The sequence below is a fragment of the Manduca sexta genome, chromosome 9, assembly GCF_014839805.1.
Source record: "Manduca sexta isolate Smith_Timp_Sample1 chromosome 9, JHU_Msex_v1.0, whole genome shotgun sequence".
NCBI classification, from domain to species: domain Eukaryota; kingdom Metazoa; phylum Arthropoda; class Insecta; order Lepidoptera; family Sphingidae; genus Manduca; species Manduca sexta.
Genome location: NC_051123.1, coordinates 7346721 through 7369333, shown reverse-complemented (window position 1 = coordinate 7369333; position 22613 = coordinate 7346721). Strand labels below are relative to the sequence as shown.

General features: G+C 34.3%; 1 protein-coding gene across 2 annotated transcripts; it reads right to left on the bottom strand.

The window, feature by feature from the left end:
- Nucleotides 1-264: 264 nt before the first annotated feature.
- On the bottom strand, nt 265-22279 carry LOC115452877 (vanin-like protein 2). Of its 2 annotated transcripts, none has more exons than XM_037436638.1 (10): nt 22102-22279; nt 20090-20206; nt 16418-16543; nt 15698-15870; nt 13893-14107; nt 13436-13522; nt 12551-12654; nt 11978-12169; nt 3880-4004; nt 265-2117 (listed from the first exon to the last, which is right to left on the bottom strand). In XM_037436638.1, the coding sequence occupies exons 1-10, from the start codon at nt 22156-22158 to the stop codon at nt 1739-1741; spliced, it is 1575 nt and encodes a 524-aa protein (XP_037292535.1). In that variant the 5' UTR covers nt 22159-22279; the 3' UTR covers nt 265-1738. The 2 variants fall into 2 exon arrangements, with proteins under 2 accessions (XP_037292535.1, XP_037292534.1); XM_037436637.1 differs by lacking the exons at nt 265-2117; nt 3880-4004 and adding exons at nt 5608-6983; nt 7646-7767.
- Between the last annotated feature and the right edge of the window lie 334 nt (nt 22280-22613).

Genomic DNA, 22613 nt, shown 5'->3' with positions numbered 1-22613 from the left:
ATACACGCTGAACTAAAATAGTAGAATTGGCGTGCGAAGTCCAATGCATGATTCCAAACCCAAACCCAGAGGGTGAGCTACGAATCAAACTCGCCCCCCTCTGACCCTAATTTTTAAACATAAGAGACATCACTAGTGTAATAATTTGATCATTTGATTTCGTGAATCATTTCGGAAAAAAACCAAACCCATGGGGAACAATTCCTCTAATTTATCCAATACTGGACACAAAGTTATCTGTCAATACCGTGGGATAGGTTTAAGTATCGAACTGTATAGATTGCTAAACATATCTTTACAAATTTATGTAGTCCGAAAATAAATCTGCTTAAATTAGTTAACATGACAGAAAATTTTAAAGAAATATGTATTTAACAAAAGGAAGTTTTTATATAATTAAATTGTTTTACAATGACTCCCAAACTAGACTTAGACCGCCATGTAGATGTTATAAGAAATGATTTACATATTTTGTTTTACAATAAACAATCAGCTTACAATAACATGAGTTTATTTCACTAATACCAAACACAGTTAGTTAAGTTACTTATGTACTTTATAGAGACTTTCCCGCCCTCACACCCACCACTACAACTCCTGTAAGCCAGGATCAGCAGTGGCACGCATTTTATGACACCGAGCAGTGAAGCTCGGCGAGTCTCAGGGAACACTAATTTGTCTTTATCCTATGTACTACGTGATTTATACTTATGTACTTATAAATACTTAGATATATGTGAAAAAAATCATTATATGCTACTGTATACCGATTGTTTTTGTTTATTCTAAAACAAAATATTATGTAAATCTTTACTTATGACCTATTATAGGTTAAGAAGATTGCTATTTGCAAACTAGTATGAAAAAATATCTCTAGGCGAGCTAAGCTACACTAATTTAGCTTAATTTTAGTCTGCAACCATCACAATTATCCATAATAAGAAAATGTAATCTTAAAGCTAATCTTAATAAAATTTTGTTCTTTACTATCACATGAAATGTGGGTGTTATGCATAACATATTTAGGTACATATAAAAAATTATTATTTTTATATTATGCCAAAAAATCTAATAATCACAACAAGTCCTAGCTCGAAGTCAGACGAAAAACTTATTCTAAAATACGTAATCCTTACTATAAATAATATTTTATGCAAATCTTGGTACTTTTTAAAACAACAGATACATATTAGAGCGTATCCACACGACACTTTTTACTGAAAACGCGCGTTTGGAATATGCGCTCTAACATATAATAAATAGAAATTCAATACGTAGATAATATATAAAAATATTAAGTGCACACACTACGTTGTATATACCACTATTGCACGTCTTAATTGCATAAGGGGCGCGTCGTTTTTTAAAAAGGTCATGTGCATAAGCCCTTATACACTAATAATTATAATTATGGATCAATATGATTTTTCGTATAATTTCGTATAATTTAGAAATAATGTTTATCTGTAGCTTTGATTTAAAATACGATTAGCCATTTGATTTAAAATACGATTTCGGTGACATTTTTAACACTACAAAAACAACATTAATAAAAAAACAATGTAAATCTTCCACCCAAATAAACTGATAAAACTTGTATATTTAAAAATAAAAATGTAAAAGTAAATTGGAAATAATACGTCCTGGAGCATTTGGTACCATTAATACTACTTAACAATTATTATGATGCCGATAAACACAACAATTGCTCTGTAAAATGATTTCACAAATTTCATTATTATAAAACCGCGATCACACTACGCAACAGCAGGAATACCAATAAAACACCGCTTAATAAGTGCGCAGTTGCCGAATCGGGCACAGGCGGCGTCGCGTCTTGCCCGTCCGTGGCAAAATATCTGCCCCACAGAGTAAAAGCGTATAACTTAGCATCTAAATTAACCAAAGAATAATTATACACCGTTGTTGTGTTAGCAGTTGTCGCTGTGAATGTAAAACCTTTAGGTTCCAAAGGCATGATTGGTTCTATCACCGAAACTGGGTACATAACAAAACCGTCGGCTTGTAACTGAGGGTTTCTAACTGGTGACGGCATGGTACCTATTATATTCAACTCGTCGAATACGGCAGTCCTGTTTACAGCGTAATTCTCGAATCTGTAAGAAAAGATATTTATTTATTTATTTACAAATCATAGCACTTATTATGTGCGTTATTACAACTGAGGATGCGCACTAAGTTTAGAACTTGTATCGCGTATCCTTTACAAACGAGTAACAATAATTAATTTTGTCAGACTCTAGGTCGAAGTTTCAAAGTTACAAAAGTAAAGAAAACAAATAACAATAATGACAAACAAATATATTTAGAAACTAGAGTAATAAACTATTAAATAGTCTTATATTATGAGCCATTGTAACGTAACTGAAGTTTTAGATGAACTCATATTACTGGTGGTAGGTTTCTCATATGTGACAGTTGGCCTGGGCAGGATATAATAAGCCTTAACATCTCATGTCTCAGGATGGCGAGCGCAGTGGAATACTAATGTAAATAAAAACTTGTAATTCAAGGTGTTGGATGGTGTTTCTACTCTTCATGGGCGGTCGTGTCGCTTACCATCAGGCGAGCGGTAGGCTTGTCTCGTCATGCAACGAATTAAAAAAAAAGTCGAATTTTCACTCTTAGCTTCCCTCCTACTCAACCAATTTTAGTGTTCATATGAAAGAGATCGATCCAGTGAGAGTTCTTAGAACCTAACCTAAATTAACCACGTATTTCAATTAGACTCTGAGATATAAAAACTACAAAAACATAATAAATGTACAGTAGGAAATCGCATTTGAGTGTAATTTGAACAGTGAGGTTATTTCCAATGTTTGATCAGAAACCGATGAATATATAATGAGATTGGCTGGAAGGTTTTTTTGTATTCTGTCATAGCAACGTGGCAGTACCGCACCTGGGCCCATATTCTGTATGATAGTGTAAACGCGTAACGCGGCTGTGTCATGTTATCTTCGAGAAATGTGCGTGGAATGGTATTCTGTAAGCCAAATTTCTATAGTCCTAAACATGATGCGTTGTGTTACGTGCTTGGTACGCACTGTCAAAATAACGTGCGGGATAGAGAATAAGGCCCCAGATAGTAAGCGAGATGTCGTTTAGATAAAGTATAGAATGGAAACAAATGGCTATCTCATTCCATTCGACAAAACCATGACGGCCTACTATGACGTTTCTTCATACTACGGCGGAAGGACCCAGGATTATAGGTGTTTTCATTTTTGTTTAATATATAGAATAGGTGATAGGAGAGGTTAGCTCTTTTACCATAATTATTTCAAAAAGATGATAGAAAAAAAATGGTATGTATTGTCTACGATTACAAAAAAAATCAACTCAGCCAATTTTAGATTTACCATAGTGTCTTTTTATATCACAGTTACTTAGTATTTAATTGGAGATAAAATATATGTAACTAGCTGACCTGGCGAACTTCGTACCGCCTAACGGTCGATTATTTTTGTTTTTTTTTTTAATACTTTGCTATTTGGGACACTGGGTCAGCTAGTAAGATAAAAAAGAAAGTTGACAAGTCAACAATTACATTATAAATTTCTTTTCATCATATAAATAAACGTCACTCAATTGTTAAACTTTATAGTATGGTATTAAAGTTCAAATTGACTTTTAAGTATTATTACGAATCTTTTGTAGGGGAATATAGAATATAGAAAAGTATTTTTTTAGACTTTTTCAGGTAATTTTTAAATTTTTCTCTCCTTAAGAACCATCTTCGTACTTCAAGGAATATTATAAAAAAAGAATTAGCGAAATCGATTCAGCTGTTCTCAAGATTTGCGCTTAGCAAAACATTAAGCGATTCATATTTATATTATAAAAGATAATATGTACCTTTTTCCGCAAGTGTTCATGGCGTCACCAGTACACGCGACGATAGTGCACACCTTGGCTCCTCCAGTAGCTTTTCCGGAGAAGGACCTCACACCACTAAACACCGCGGCTCGGTACCTGTAATACTAAAATATCATACTTCCATTTAGTAAGGAGTTTTAATTTTTTTTTTTTCTATGCTATTTAATGAAATCATCGATAATAAGAAAAGAATTTTAGAATGGGAGAGCCTTTGGATTGAGTCAAAAGATAAGTATTTACATATTTCTTTTTAATATTATTTTGTCTAACAATATTTTTTTATATGTATAGAAATATTAAGATGCAGTATTTTGTTAAAGTTTGGGTATAGAGGTAATCGCTTGACAATAAAAATTTTATTCTGAATGCTCTTTTACTAATAGGAAGCTACATTATCATTTCTTTTTATATATTTAGTTCTATGCTTCTTTTTATTACTTAGGCATGTACTTGCTAAAGATAGCATAATATTTGACTTGTGAATTAGGCTTAGCATTATAGGACTTCCACATGCAAGTACATACTTGTGGAAAGAGTCACGCGCATAAGTATACAATAAAAAAAATACATCAAAATATTCAACTAAAATCTTGTTATTTTATCTTACTTCTTAGGCACAAGAGGTTATTCTTAAAAAAATTGTAAAGGTGATTTATTGTTTTTTAATAATAATGAATTCGCACATAACTTAATTTTAACCCGGAAAATTTTATAATAGGATTATATTCATTATAAAGGTCTGTAGCATGCTGAGCTACAAGCAACATCTAGTAGATAGGTCAAGTAACCACCAATGTAATATATGTATTTAAACTTTAGATGTACCCACGTACCATATTATTTTTAACATGATCCTACGTTTTTTAGCCTAGCAAGGGTCGGTTCACACAAACGCACCGGGCTTTTGGGTGAGCGCTTGAGACGCTTGCAACCCTTGAAAATTAAGCGACCATGCTGAGGGCAACTCACTAACGGGTTACGGCTCAGGACGGTCACTGGGAGGGGATGAGATATCAACGATTATGGATACGCATAATCGTAGCGAACAACAATCTAACCATTACCGTATTCGTCAGCATGCGGGCCGGAACTATTAAAAGGGTCGGGGGAACGGGGAACGCGACGAGGGCGGTACTGCGGTTTGTGGAGTGTTGGAGTTTCGAGAACTCTTTGACGAATAGTCAAGTAATATCGTTCTATGGGTCTGTAAGAACTGAACGCGACCATCCCTATTTATCGCAGTCGAATAGAGTACAGATCCAATTTTGCCTTTCTTTAAAGTACTTCGGATGATTGACCACTCGATCGAAATAGCGTCTGCTGGCCATATGCATTAAGTGCCTGATGGTCGCCATATTGGTGTCCACGTGGAAGGAGCGATTGCGATCGTATTACGGGACATCAGGTGCGCGTCTTAGAAATTTGTTTTGCAAGACCTGCAGATGCTGAAGTCGAGCAAGCGGTATATGGGCAAACGCGGGCGACACTTATGCCATAATCGGCCTAACACACGTGGTAAAGATCCGAAGGATGTACGTCAATCATCCGAATCTTGTTGCGTGTGATGGTAACATAACGGTTATGAATCTGTAACTAACATAAACAAATTTTCGTGCATACCACAAGAATAAAAAAACATAATAAATCGAAAACGTTTATTGCCAAGCCATCTGCCCCGAAGGAAATAAATAAAACACCAATGGTAACGAAATTATATATTTCTTATTTATTCTACGCATAATTTTTAATTTTTTCTAATCACAGCCGCAATTTATTCGACTAGCATAAATTTAGAATCTAAAACGTTACAACCATAATAAAGCGCTTAAATATATCTACATAAGAATTATGACACTATGCACATGACGTTTTTTAAATAAACTAATGGAAATAAAACGCGCAGTGCACGCGATTTAATCAGGGAAATTTGACTCTTAGATATGCCCTTAAAACTTAAGTGATCGATCATAAAATGTACCTTCTGGTTTTAACATAGAGTTATAACCTATCATAAAATGAACGATTTACCAAAGAGTTCTAAGAATATATAGACCGGACATTGGAAAGATTGTCATATAAAAATGTTGCTCTCATACGATGGTGGAATAGTGAAATTCCAATACTTTATATTTTTACCATATCGTGATTTGCACGTTTTTAATGTGCACATTATATTTTCTGTAAATATGTTATTTGTACAAATATGTAAGGACGCTATGACATCTAATTACACGGTTATTTAAAATAAGACAATGACTTATTATCAGTTGGTAATAAGTTTTGGAGCACAAATTCCGTCCTGATGTTCAACCTATAACTAAATATCCCGTTTAATGTCTTTAGGTTTTACTAAACGACCTATAAAAGCATTTCCAAAAAAAATCGTTCATAATTCAATAATAGTATATTCTCGGGTTACGTCACTTTATTCTAAGGGTGCGTTACCAATACACGCAGATTACGCATACCAAAACTTCAGTGAAAACGTCGCGTGCACAAGCCCTTATTTACAAATTGTAATCATAGGTTTAGGATATAGAGTCCTCGGTCCAAGATCCTAACCTATAAGATCAAAGTAAGCAATAATCTCTTCATCTTTTTTATGGTCTAACAATTTTTTTTCACCTTTCTTATGGTCTGCCGATAAAGCATCTATTTTCGCTTTTTGATCTTCTCCCTCCGAAATACCTGCCTCAATTATATTCATAATATCAGCAATTTTCTTTTTATCTACTTCAGTGATTTTTCGACTATGATCTACATCTCTTAAATACATTCTTCCCCATATCCCGAAAGACAGCAAGTCCTCTTGTGGTTTCTTTAACTTGTAGACGATGGTAGTTATATCTTTCTTTCCATCGCCAGTTTCAGAATCGGTACTGAGTTGCGATCTCAGTAATTCATCCGGTTCTCCGTGGTGGATTGAGAAATTGTCAGTACCTATGGGGAACTTGCGTTTTGTGAGAGACAGCGGGAAATATACAGCATTGTCACATTGTAGAGAAGAGTTGAATTGAGGGTGGGAGGTGGTCATTTCGATAGTTAATTCCTCGATTAGAGCGGTAGCGGCTAGCGGATGGTAACTGAAAATATAAAGTATATGTAAGTACATACATACATAACATCACGCATTTATCCCCGAAGGGGTATGCAGAGGCGCAACTAGGACATCCACTTATAGCGAAGTATGTTCCGTCCCATGATGTGATAGGTGGCGAGCCTATCGCCATATCGGACACAAATTCCAGACTCCGGGCTCATACTGAGCAGAAAAAACCCAAATATCACTTTGCCCGACCCGGGATTCGAACCCAGGACCTCACAGCGCTATTGTACCGGGCATGCAATACAACTACGCCACCGAGGCAGTCAGTCAGTATATGTAAGTAGGCATTTATAAATATGTATTTAAAATAAAAAGTAATGACGCTAAAAAGGTAATTTTTGTATCTCGTTGTATGTTTATTTATTAGGTGCTTGACATAAATAGGATTGTAGTGGATATTTTTGTTATCAAAAATATCAGTTAATTAAAAAAAAGGACGTATTTATTTAAAACACAAATCGAGAGACTAGGTAAATTAAAAACAAATTGACTAATCATGCTTAGGAAATAGAGTTTAAACTCGTCAATTATAAACATGAGCGAGCACTACATTTAGTTGTTTAAACAGAAGCCTTTTGTCTTTTGCGAGTACCGAACAATATTTATAAGGCATTGCTTAGCAAATTGCACCCTACTTACTTAGAAGCACAAGATTTAAATTGGTCTGTGGTACACGCGACGATACTGCAACTCACCACACCAATTTCGCGGAGCGTGTACGTCGTAGTACTGTCTTGTATCACTGCTCGGAAATAGGGAAACTGAAAAGAAAACTTGATTATTAAGTACTTTTATGGAGAACATTAATTATTATGATACACATAAAATGACAAACAAAATACAGCAGTGTAGACGTAAACATAAGAGCTATTTTAGAACACCTTACAAATACACGAAACAATCTGACATACAAAATACAGCAATATAGACATAAAAATAAGATTTCTTTTAAAAAATCTTCAAAATGCATGAAAAAAATATGAAATACAAAATACAGCAATGAGTATAAAAACATAACATTTCTTTTTCAACTTCAAAATTATTTAACATGACGACACACACTAAATTCTTTGATTACAAGCAAATAAGATAACAATAACAGACTTTATTATTGTTTAAAATAATTAATATACCTACACGAAATATTATGGGGTTAAAAATTTACGTAAACTCGTTATATTTCCGATCTAATAGTGTTATATTAAAATAAAATTCACCGCTATAATTTGATAAACTTACCGGACCATTTATTATTATCACGTTGCAATATACTATTGTTATTCGAAGATTCATGCTTATTTTTATAATTATTTGCATTCTCCATACTTAATTAGACAATAATAAAACTAAAAAATATTGATAGGAACACATTATTCAGTTAGTGATTGTTTTAAAAAAGTTTTTGCAAAATATGTTTTTGTACTAGGGCCGAACATAAAACTGTTAAGGAATTAAAAATGCTATGGGACACTAGACCAGTGGTGAACTAAGACTTAAGCTGTCTTAATTATGGAGGAAGCCCATTCTGAACAATTGGACAGTTGGTATATTACATGAGATTTTAAGTCTTATTATGTCCAGTAGTTACACTAGCTACAATGCCCTTGAAACCGGAACACAACAGTGACTAAACACTGCTGCTTGGCGGTAGGAATAGACATTTCGGTGGTACCTACCCAGGCGGACTCTCATATATGAGTGATCTACCACCAGAAAAATTACATGCTATAACTATCATAATTTTATAAATCTAATATTTAAATTCGTTGAGTATACATACATCTGTTTCTCACGAATCCTGTTTTTAGAGTTAGGTCACCTTAGTTCTATGGGTGCGACATGTCCATCACTATAATATACCGCAATCTATCACTCTCAGTAACCCCACTCATGTTCCTTACCGCTCTCATTTCATTGCTTTATTTTACTTTCATACCTTTTCTGCCCTACCCAAGTTTCATAATATATTAGAGTTGACAATAACACTCTCCTATACGTATTCAGTCGTGCTTTTGTGGACACTGAGTTGAATCTACCATTTTCTTTTAATCTTATAATATCAGCTCTGTATTATATACTGTCCTAGTACTGAGCACGGGCTTCCTCTACTACTGAGGGGGCTTAGGCCTTAGTCCACCACGCTGGCCTAGTGCGGATTGGTAGACTTCACACACCCTCAGAATTCCTATAGAAAACTTCTCAGACATGCAGGTTTCCTCAAAACGTTTCTCTTCACCGTTAAAGCAAGCGATAATTCACAAAAAAAAATACACACATAATTTTTAAGAAAGGACGGAGGTCTTGGAATTTGCACCTGCGAACATTCGTCTCGGTAGTCCGTTCCATACCCAACTATGTAGGCTACCGCCGTTTTTTAATCTTAAGATCTAAATGAAAATCCTACAACACGTTATAAAAAATACATGTAAGCAAGAATAAAACATTTAACGAATAAGCCAACCCATAAACCAGAATTATAATGTTCTTTAGCAATTTTACAGACATACAATAACACTCAGGTACACTCAGTACCAATAAGTTCGGAGTACGATATCTATACTTACCTTAGCATGCAATTATTGTGAACGATGCGCACGCTATTTTTAAATACCGATATATATACAACTACGTATGTATAAACGTATTTATATACATACGTAGTTGCTTCTTAGGATTGTTTATAGGATTACAATGTACGATAACTAGTAGTGCAATGTTTTTAATATCATTCTCCAAAGAAATGTCTGAGACGCCATTTTGTACAAGCGTAAGCAAAACGCGGTGCTTAAGGAACTCGTATTTTGTATGTAATAAATGTCCGTAAAGGCGAACACCACGGCGTGTTCTCTCAGCACCGTATTTTGCTATTTTGCGTCTTGTTATCTAAACAAGGTCTTCTGAAGAAAAGTAATGCCTGAGCGAGTATAATGCAATCACTAGCCGTATCCTAGAATTATAATCAAATTGTGTGGCCGAAATTCGGCTAGGAGGGATGCATTCATTTAGTGATATTAAGTAATAGAGATAATGTACCGTGGCTATCTAAGCGAATACCAAATATATCCTACCCGTACTACGATTTAGTTCCGCGTTCTTTTGCCATTATAATTATTAATATTAAAAATCTAAAATTTTAATACGATATCGGAATAATATGCTAAATATAAATCATAAATGTATTAACATATTATCAAAACTTTACATTAGTTACAGGAAAATATATATTAATGACGTGTATTTTGATATTCCCGAAGGTCATGCTTATTTCATTGCACAATATTCAAGGAAAGCGAAACCGACGAACTGTGCCAAATAATCAATTTATCTATACTAATATTATAAAGAGGAAAAGTTTGTTTGTTTGTTGGTTTATAGGCATTCATCTTTGGAACTACTGAACTGCTTTTGAAAATTCTTTCACTAACCTCAAGCTACATTACTACCGAGTGGCTCAGGTTACTTTTTATCCAGAAAAAATATAAATCAGGACTTTTATCCCAGATTTTGTTAACGCGACCGAGTCTGCGGGAAAAACCTAATGCCTAATAAACAAAAAAAATCTCATTAATATTATCTGAATTCTAATAAGAAAAACCGATAGTGCACTCTGAAATTAAATTTTCGACGGCTTCGACTGTCGAAACACAGTGAAGCACAAAAGTTATATTGAAACAAAGAATATTTTCTTCATTAAAAGTCTAGATAAGGACGTAACGGCTATAAATAATTTTTATGATTTTATCCTTAGTTTTGTCATATACTATACAGCAATATTTTGTTCGTAAATTCGATGTTTGCCCGAATAAATCTTCTTTTATATTTATGGCTTCCTCACTATATCGGTGATTTCGGCAATATCAAGTATAAAAAAACATATAAAAAAGTTTTGTAGACTTGGTAGACTAAAAAATACATTTTCGCACACAAACATAATTTACAGCTTCTAAATGAGCTCTAAAATGTACGCAACAACTAATGTTCCCAAATTTTTAAACTGTTTAATTATATTTCATACTATACTATACACAGAGAAGTAAATAACTTAACGTAAACCAGTCAGGACATGTTATTTAAAGCGATTTTTCGTGAGTATACGACCAAATTCCAAGGAGATAAAAATATAAGATAGAGATCAAGATAAGAGATTCCATAAAGATTAAATAAAAGGCGATTTTTCATCAAATTTCATCCATCAATTGAAGTAATGTGAATAATTATTTATAACGCAATTGACGTTTTTAATTCGTTCGATTTGTAGCCTTAATGAGCAAATACTTTTATTTGGCTATGGCAAAACCAACCTTTATACAACTTTCCTAAGGGCCTGTTCACAAATCAATCTATTTTGCTTACAATGCCTTGAGTAAATGCTAACACATAAATGTATATGCCGACTAAATCCAAGTCATACTTTAATCTAACTACTAAATGGTAATAAAATGAGTACTATCTACATAAGCTGTTTAATACAACTGCCAAATAAAATTTACTTAAAATTTATGAAACAGGACCTAAGAAAATACTTTTAAAAATAAACGTAAGCTACATATTATCGCGACGAGTAACAGAGACTAACTAATATTCTTACTTGTTATAAATTCCTTATTATTTTTTATTCCTACTCATTATAAGTGAAATGTTTTATATTTCTTATGAGAATAAAGCTCTTTAACCTAATCTAAGATGGGAGGCACCTAAGGATTAAAAATGGGTCCCAATCAGTTCACTTTAAGTATTAAAATTAAACTATTTTACAGACTTTATCGCGGTTTATGACCCCCCCCCCCCCTTCCCCCCCCCTCCCCCCCGTGGCCATGAAGGCTGCAAAGTCTTCGAAACGTCGGGAGAAAAGTAAAATATAAAAACCGCGATTAAATACGTAGAATAGTTTAATTTAAATGTCTAACATTCGCGTAAACATAACAAATCATTATAAGTAGTTTCCTTCTCTAGGTAATTAAAGACTCTTACCGATTCTCCAATTCCCGGCGACATTTTGACGGTGAATTTGCAGCTGACGTCCTTCTCAGTGAGTGTGAACTGTTGGTAGCCTGACGTCAGAGGCCTACTGACGTGTGCAACTAAGGACGGGTCAGTGATCAGGCGCAGTCTGTCGTGGTTATCCGGCTTGTCGTAAATTGGGCCCGGGTATGAACCTGTGACCTGGCAAGTGATGACTGGAATTAATATCTGATGAGTTTGGATGTTACAATTTGTTTACGTGTTACGTGAAGGTCTATTCCCTAAATAAAATCTCAGCCATTAAAACTTTTTCAAAGATTTGTCAGATTTGATTGAAAATACTCGAGGAAATGATGTTAGAAAAAGACAAAAAATCGCATACGCTATATATACGATAATATGGTATGCTATACTTTAGAAAAAAAAATATTTAATATATATTTAAATACGTAAAATTAAAAATTGTGCCGCGATACAGGCACACTCTAGAATCACCGTTAAAGCAAATATTGTATTTTGGATAAAACTTTTAATATTTTACGAGTATGAGTACAAAATTATAAAATAGGTAATTTAATTTACCTGTCCAGGTACTTTAGGTACCCTGGAAACGAGAAGACGGGTAGTGGGCACGCCAGGCATGATGCTGATCAGAGCACCGGCTTTACCAGAGTAGATTCCCGAACCTGAAATTATAATTAATCTCATTTATGCTTGCGTTTTTATTTATGCTTATATTAATCTAAATAAATTTGTATACATTTTTGGAAATCGTTGTGTAATTGGAATAGTCCAAGAGACAAAAATATCTTGGTGGTACTTGCAAAATAATATAATATCAGCCCTGTAATATATACTGTCCCACTGCTGGGCACAGGCCTCCTCTACCACTGAGAGGAATTAGGCATAAGTCCAAGACGCTGGTAAACTTCACACACCCTCGAAAATTCTTATAGAGAATTTCTCAGGTATGTAGGTTTCCTCACGATGTTTTCCTTCACCGTTAAAGCTAGCGATAATTCACAAAGAATACACACACACACTTGCAAAATGCGCTTCATCATTATTCGCCTTTGACAGTCCATTGTTGGATATAAGTCCACGCTACGTTTGCCAAGACGAGGTCTCCACCCCAGAACACGCTTACTCCAGTGGATATCTGTTCTGCGACATATGTGACCAGCCCTTTGCCTGTTTAACCTATGTTCACAACTATGTCGGTCTCCTTGGTTCTCTAACGGATCAGTTCATTCTGAATTTTGTTCTTCAGAGAGACTGAGCTCTTTCAATAGCACGTTGAGCGACTTTAAACTTATCGATTAGCCCAAAGTGCCCACGACGCAGCTCCGTGCGATATTGTCAAAATACGTTTTATATGTCTTTTTATACAAACTCAAGTGTTTTGTCTAGTTTCCTCACGAAACTTTTACTTACAAATTAAAATTTATATTCATATTATGAACTTACCAGCTGATCCTACAGCAATATTGTTCGCACCAGATGCAATGAAATTGACATTCATTGTGTAAGCGTATGACTCTTGGATTTGCACAGCTGTAATACGAAAATATTCATATAAATAATAATAATAATATACACTTTAATGAGTAATACTACATTGTTTACTGTAGAACTAATATGCAATAAAGGCTGAATATCTTTGCTTCCTTAGTCCATACCCTTTACTGACTCACTCATAGTTCAATGATTTTATAAATATACTTCATTGCAAATCAATTAGGTCTTAGGTCAATTAAAATTTAATACTGATATCCCTAACTTATTAATCATTCTTTTTTTTTTAACTATAATTCCTCCTTACATAGTTTATAGACGAACATAATTACTTAGGTTACAATTCTATCACTAAATTTACATTTATTAATATTAAATTTTCTACTTATTTTAAATAAAACAAAAATACCTGTCAAATAAGGCAGCTCAGAAAACCACATAGTAGAGAATATTATGTTGGTGACATTGAGTTTCTGAACGGACTGCACAGCGGGCACTTGGAACATCAGATCGAAGCAGATGAAATGGCTAAAGTTAACCCCAAAGTCTGTCTCGAAGTAGCCCAAGTCTGGTTGCAGGGCGGGAGTGTGCGACGCCTCCCCGAATAGGTTGATCTTTCGGTACCTTTAAAATTATATTTTTTACAATTGACAACATTTCATTTTTTCAACATACCAAAATGTTTATATTTTATGAAACTAGATCTAAAATGATGAGACCCATATTTTTTCTTTTTTCGAAATGCAGATATTTTCATTCATGATTTTCACTTTGAATTTTGTTTTATTCTAAAACGACGTAAGCTCCAAATGACGTCACATATACGGCTCAAAACGCAATGATCTTTGTTTTGCAGTAAAAAAAAATATGAAGTGACAGTTTTTTTGTTTCTGTCTCTCTCGTTGAAAGTGACAGTTGTGACGTATCTATTGTAATATTGACATTTGACATTGACAAATGACGGTGTCTTAATTTTTTAAAATAAATAATAAGGTGGACCAAGGAACTATTTCATTCAACCGTATATGTGACGTCATCAAGCATTTTTCGGTTTTTAATTTCTTTCTCCGAAATTAAGTATTGAAAAAATATTAAAAATTCATAATCGAACTCAGAGTAGAAAAATTAAGAAACGGTATTTTTGTTTTAGGCACGTTTACATTTTGAATTGTTGTCAATTATAAAATACTGTTCAAATTTAAGTGCTTGTATTAAAAGATAGGTCTCACGTGTTTCACTTGGATAAATATAATATACATTTTAAGGTTATCATCTAATTATCCGTGTTTGTACTCAATATTTTATTGGCAAGAATGCGTTGCTTCTCCAATACTAGGAAAATGTCGCAAAAAAATTGCTGGTGGTTTTTTATATCCACCCGGATAGCGACTAACGCATACAAGTTAAAACCCGCCATAGTGGCCCACGGAACTGTGTCGCGTTCCGGAATCAACCTGTGTACATCCGATTCAACAGGCCGGCATAATTATGTTGACTGTCGAGGGGTAATCATCTTCCCCACCCGATTTACCATCACATGCACTCTGACGTGCTCGAATAAAAAGTATTATTATATATATGGAAAGCAAATATCAGGAGTATCCATAAATATTAGGAACGCCATTCAAACATCGAATTAGAAAGCACTATGAGACACCAAATGCGCTCGTTACCCTAAACCATTACATATTAGATCTCACAATGCCATTTATTTCCTTGCCAAACTTCTTGGCTACCATGCCTTCAAACATGAATCCTACAGTGTACGGGCAAGCACGTACAAATTGTATCATCAGCATTTTACGCCGTTTGAATTGTCATAGTATGATAATATTGTCGAATCAGTTCGCATTCGGTCCTCAATCATTCCGCGCGTACTCATTGTCATTATATCAAAGTATTTCAATATATCTATTTTCTATCAAAAAAGGACTTTCTCTAATTCTCATAAACAATAATATCATTCTATCATAAAGATACTGTACGCACCGTAGATACAGTGTTTGCAGTTGACAACTAAAAAAAAAGAACTTCACTACCTAAAGCAAACCGACGTAAAATCGCATCAAATTACCATCAAAAACAATAAGAAATAACCTGAAGCATCTACTTCTATTTTCTATTACTACTGGCGAAATTACACGATTTATTAATTATACTAATTTTTTATTAATTATTATTATAAAATCTGGAAGCCATAATATAAAAAGTCACCTGTCAATAACTTTGCCAGTCCTGTCGAATACGACATTGGTGTTAAATGTGTACTTTTTCGCTTCAGGACAAAGTTCCCCCGTGTCGTTGTGGGTGCAGTCCATCAGCTCTCGTATATTCACCAATACGTAGATCTGGTTGTCTCTGGCAGCCTTAGATATTGCCACTAGAAGCTAAAAATAGATGGTTTGTGTTAGTGTTTACTTTTGATTATCGTTATTTCTTATGTGAATAACATTGATATGAATATAAAAATAAAACATTAATGATTATAAGAATTCAAAATCAACCATAACGAAAAGTTAAAGTAAATTAATTACGTATTATTCGATTATTCCGGAGATTTGCTACATGTCTAGATCATGACCTCTGATAAGGTGCGGACGAATCTTTTAAATTATTATTATTATTTATTTATTTTTTAAATATAATCTTAGTTACACCCAATGCGAGTTACACCCAATGCGATTATATTTACATTGTCATATAGCCAATTCAGATACAGATAGTTATGCATAGTTATTTCATATGGTCGATACATTATTGGTTAGAGTTTCTATAGTTACCCTTATGAATTCCGCCAGTGTACAATTAAAGATATCTATATTCCGCCCAACTTCATTAATTATGTTTATGGCTCTTAGCACTGGAGTTCTTAACATCTTATTTAATAATAGAAAATATTCGGTAATCACGTCATCAATTTTTTTATATACTTACATTGTCATACAACTCAGGATGCAAGGCTGGTATGGGATACTCCCGAAGGAGTCCTTTGATCGGAACAGGGAAGCTAGTTGTGCTGTTTGTTAACGTCAATTCCGGGAACGCGATGATATCCGCTCCCTGTAAAGAAAACATAACGACCATGATTTTAAATATATAGTAGAATATTCTATGTGAAAATCTTCAAATTTCGAACTTCGAACATTCGAACTTTAATAATTCGAACATTATATGAGATTATTTTCAAATATTAATAGTTCCAAATCAATAACTAAGCCAAGTTAATTTAACTTAGCTCGCATAACTGAGGTATTTTATATGCTTATGTGCACCACAAGCTATGTAAAATAACCTATGTTCTACGTGTAATTTTCTCAGCTATGTGAATTTATCTAAAACTAACTTCGTTTTCGGCATGCAACCTGCATAATGCTTTGTATCGTCTTCTTATTTTACGAACACTATAAATACGAAAGTTTGAAAATGTTTATATGTTTGTTAGATGTAAAGGCGGAATCAACTGAATGGTTTATATGAAATTTGGTTTACGGGTAGCCAATATCCTTGCTTAACACATAGGCTTTTTATCTCGGAATTTTCTCTCGTAGGAAATAATGGGATTCTTTAATCCGATTTCTAAATAGATTGCGTTGATATTGTGCCATATTTTAGACAATTTTGTAACGGTAAAGGATCCTTATACGGGCGAAGCCGCAAGCTACAACTAGTTCATAATACGACGGAAAATTGACTTTTTTTTAACCAACTCATAGACATTATAAAAACCTTGTGGCATACGGCAGACGGCGCGTTGCGCATATTTTAGCCGCGCGATTGAGTTTAATCGCATGTTTATACAATTACCTAATTACAACAACGCTAAAGGCAATACATTGTATGCACTATGTAGTCGATGTACTCATATACAAGTATAAACATTGCGGAAACTAGATTACTATAAGAAAATCGATACATTGTAAGTGAATTTCAACATTTTATTTTCCAAGTGAACACATACGCTCACGCCTTTTATTCATGAGGATAGGTAGAGCGCAACAGGTGCACCCGCTTAACACCGTATCTATTCCTTCGCATGCTGTTATGGGGAGACGAGGCTATCGCCGTACCGAGCACGAATTCCAGACACTGGACTGATTCTGAGTAGAAAAACCCAATATCACTTTATCCGACCTTGGGATCGAACCCGAGACCCCAGCACTGCATTCGTACCATACAACTACGAGGCAGTGAGTGAACGTGTTTCCATTTGAACAGTATCTTAAATGAGTGTAACCACTTTCATAGGTTTACTTTAAAAACAACTATTTATACTAATACTAGCGACCCGCCCCGGCTTCGCACGGGTGTAACATAACAAAATAACAGTATTTCTCCACTATTTAATGGATGTTATTATACATATAAACCTTCCTCTTGAATCTCTCTATTTATTAAAAAAAACCGCATCAAAATCCGTTGCGTAGTTTTAATTATTTAAGCATACAAAGGGACATAGGGACAAAGAAAGCGCCTTTGTTTTATACTACGTAGTGATAATACAAAGCTGAAGAGTTAGTTTGTTTGAACGCGTTAAACTCAGAAACTACTTAACCGATTTTGATCATTTTTACACTAACAGGAAGCTACATAACTCCTGAATGCTATAGGCTCTATTTTATCCCGGTAAAATATAAAGCGGGAATTTTATGCCAGAAAATCATCATGCGAGAAGAGCCGCGAGCAAAAGCTAATAAAAATAAATTACTATCATTTTCCTGCTGATAGATTGTCGTGCGAACGTTTGCACAACCTAAAGAATCAAATACGACTCGTGATATTGTAAGAGGATGAGCACAATATGACCATTATTCAATCAACTCTGAAGCCGTCGATAAAGCACTACACAATACTGAAACTAGCCTTGGTATTGTACCTAATCAATAACAAACATACACAGAAATTCATTCATGTCGGCCCTGTATTATATACTGTCTCTCTGCTGGGCACGGGACTCCTCTATACTGAGAGGGATTAGGCCTTAGTCCACCAAGCTGGCCTAGTGCGGATTGGTAGACTTCACACACCCCCGAAATTCCTATTGAGAACTTCTCAGATATGCAGGTTTCCTCACGATGTTTTCCTCCATTAAAGCAAGCGACAATTCACAAAGAATACACACATACATTTAAAAAAGTTAGAGGTGTGCCCTTGGGATTCGAACATGCGAACATTCGTCTCGGCAGTCCATTCCACACCCAACTAGGCTATCGCCGATTATACGTTAAGTATGTCTGTTATTACATGTTTAATGTTAATCCATACAATAATGACCATCGTTTCCAAAAACAACTTATTTTAAGACTTTATGGTGGTCGATCTAAAGCTGGCGTATATAATTCATACGTAGAGACTATATAGTGTCTGAAGAGAATATAACCACTCTGTAAATAAACATCCGTCGGTCGTCATGGCAACCAATACTCACACTGACACACACTAACAGTCAACAGATGTTTTTTTGCATCTATGTATACTTTCAATATAATAATTAAGAACTTTTACAATCTGATGTAAAATTGTATTGGTGTGGGTTACGTCTCTATACAGTATTTCATTAGGCAGAAGATCGAGGCCAATGGAGACATATCACTGTGAAGATAATTGAGAGTCACGAACCTTAATAATGAGGGACTGACTGGAGAGAGTAATGTAAACGTGCTAGCTTTGGTTAATCGATCTATACCTACCCAATCAATGATGTGATGTCTTCGTAGACGATTTCGGCCGTGAGATTGTAAAAAATGGACAGGCATATTTAACTCAAACTATGACTATGTACTTAATAGTCGTAGTTTTGCTCTTTCATGCGCTCTTACGTAATGGTTGACCCAATCAATAACAAACGTATAAGACAGGAATCGATGGCGCCATTAATAACAAACGTACACAGGAATGGATCCTAGGTTTAAGCTTTTAACCTTCAATTCTAAAATTAATTGAATTGATTCTTTATTTTATTTTGTTTTGGATAAAAACAATTGTACAATAAATTTTATAGTAAATTGACGTATATATCGAAGATACATTTATAACCAACTACATTATACACAGTTTAAAAATATGAGTCACCCGGGTAATTCCCTATGACTAATACGTAAATTTCTCTTATATGAGACATTTGAATAAAGATCTTGTGCTCTGTCACCGAAATGTGATTCACTGACATAATTATATTTGCGAAACGATTAGTTTACAATTTGGCGGTCGTGTTTTGTTTGTTGAGTAAAAATTTAAAAAATATAAAATATCTGCCAGAAATGACGATGTTAAATGATATGATATTAGTATTTAAGGCGATACCTCAAGGTCCATTTTCATACATTTTGTTTCACCTTTAATCTGGGTAACTAAACAAGTATTGGCAAGTAAAGAATTTAAATTCACGTCTAGTTAGTGATTAGTTCTCGCAGTTGAAAGAAAAACGTAAAATTAGTAAGGATATTGGCCAGCCCCCTTAGAATGTCCAAAAAAACGCAACCTGTGAGTCGATGTCTTTTAACCAGGATTCTTTCAGTCAACGGAAGCGCCTATTGATATTGACAGTCACTCGCTCTCCTGTTTTTGGATATTTGTTATCTTATTCGGTACACGAAAATATTTTCTTACCTGTTTTGCAGCCTCTGTGATATGCTCAATGTAGTTTCTGAGGTTTTCTTCGACATTCCTGGATACCTGGTACTCAACCACCGCGGCCACATACTCGCTGTCTTGCGGAGTTGATTTCTGATGGAAGGAAAAATTGAGTTTAACAAAAAAAGTACTTAAACCTTATCTAAGATTAGATGATAGTGTTTTATGAATCGAGTCAATTTTATCGCTAAAAATGTCGCTTAACACATTTAGCCTTTCAACCGTCAATATGTAACCCACAGTTTGGTTCGACGTGTTGCTAAATTAATCAACAAGAACTTTAAAAAATAAAAATATATTTGAAATATCTCTGTGGTAAAAATCTTTTTAATGTTACAGCGGTATGATCGTCAAAAGTAGAGAGTTTTACACATCTTCGAAACTAAAAACAACTGGGTAATTTGTATCATGCATCATATGTCGGTAATAAAATTGACGCCTAGCCTGGTCGGTGCCCGCCATTGTAAAAACCGACAAAAATTAATAACGTTACAAAATAACAGACATAGATAAAAAGTTCCAGAAGCATTTAAAAGCGCCTCATAGTGTAATTTGTAAAAATAAATAATTTAAGTAGTTATAATTCAATACTGTAATTTAATAAACATAGATTCATATTTTGGCTTCAATACCATACTGACTGACTCTGATTTAAAAAATAATATACTAGCCACGCTGCCTATCATTAATACTCGGCGGGAACCTATATTATATATTTTTTGTCAAATTAAAAATATATAAGTCCTTAAACAAACAATAGGCCGGGACAATTTCCTTGTATTTCCAAACTGCAAATTGCATAACGAGCGCAGTCGTAATGTTTAACCATCAAACAGATAATGGAATGATCATCATCATCATCATTGGCAATTAACATCTATGTGAGATGATTAAGTAGCATTCGTTGAAGATGCGAGGTACGATATACCCCTACGCCGTGCTGGTGACTTTTTTTTATAATATAAGTACTTACTTAAATTAAAAACGTATCGAAGTTCTTCATTATATTCATTTATTTTCAGGGAAAGAAAACAAAATGAAAAATAGCAAAAAAAAACATTTCACTAATTTGTTTCTTTTTTTTAAATGTAACCTTATTGTCATCAAAGCCAGCCATTTAAGATTTTATTACAAGTTAATACATACTAAGTATATGCATTGTCCGAAATGTCCAAAATTAAAATGGCCGTTAAAATATCGGTGTTGCGAAAATAGGCGAGAAGCCACGAAGTTTGCCGAATGACGCACCACAGGAGCGGTTCTTACCCTCTAGGTACCTATGTATTTCATGTTAAACATTGCTAGGTATGTACTTACTGCTTGTTTACAAAACAGTTGAACTTTGTACCTACCAGGGACTTATAAACTAAGTCCCGAAAATAGGTCTTATTTGAATAATTTTCAATAAAATAGAAGAAAAACATTAGACCGGAATTTTCAACTGTCTTCTAACTTCTTCCATTGGCTTTTATCCGACTTAATGTCATATTGGAACATCATATATATTATAATCGGCAACCTGCCTTACATCAATCAGATCTCTAAGTTCCCGAACAAACACTGATACAAAATTGTACATGAAGTGTTGTCCGACCGCGAGCAAATTGTGTTAGCAGGTATAACATATTACACTTAATTGACCTTAGGATCGAACCTACAACCTTACGGTTCAATATTTACAGACCGCATAACATAGTTACTAGGCTAAAAATACAATTGATTTTAATAAATATCGATTTCTGATGTAGATATTGAATACAATGCATAAAATCAAGGTCAACACTGTAGGTTTTGTTTACTAATTAGTTTTGGCAATGAATGATCTCTTTATTGGATCCTAACCAAATCTTTGCGGCAATGATTAAAAATTAAAAACAATATTATCTTTGTCAAAAGTGTCTTCCGATGCGCCGTTTACCAACAAATTATCATAACCTCAAAATCAAATGTCATTCTCAAACAAAGAAGTGTTTCGACCGGCTACTTACTTGCAACGACGCCTTTAATAAACAGGAAAACACGACTAAATACAGTAGTTGCACCATATTGTCACTTGGCTCGTATTTTTTTTAAATATTTACATTTAGAACGCACACGCGCGCTCCCGTCTCGAGCACCGCGGCCAGTGTACGTGCTTTTTATACGAACAAATAAACATGCTATATAGGTATAGGGGCGCGTTCACACTGTCAAACGAATACTGCAGATATTGGGTATTGCTGTTGTCATAATTAACGTTAAATATAATATTACTTATAGAATTTTAAATTTTATTATAAAGGAAAATTACGATACGAGCTCTCAGTAGTCGTTGTTAGAAGTAATGTCGATGTCAGTTGATTCCATTATGACATTCACAAGGATCCACGCAATCATATAATATTCATTAAACTCGAAACCAGATTTTTTATAATTAAACACATTCAGTCTATGGTAAACTTAATATCAACCCTGTATAGTGAGATTATACAGGATTGATATTAAGGCCCTCCTCCGAGAA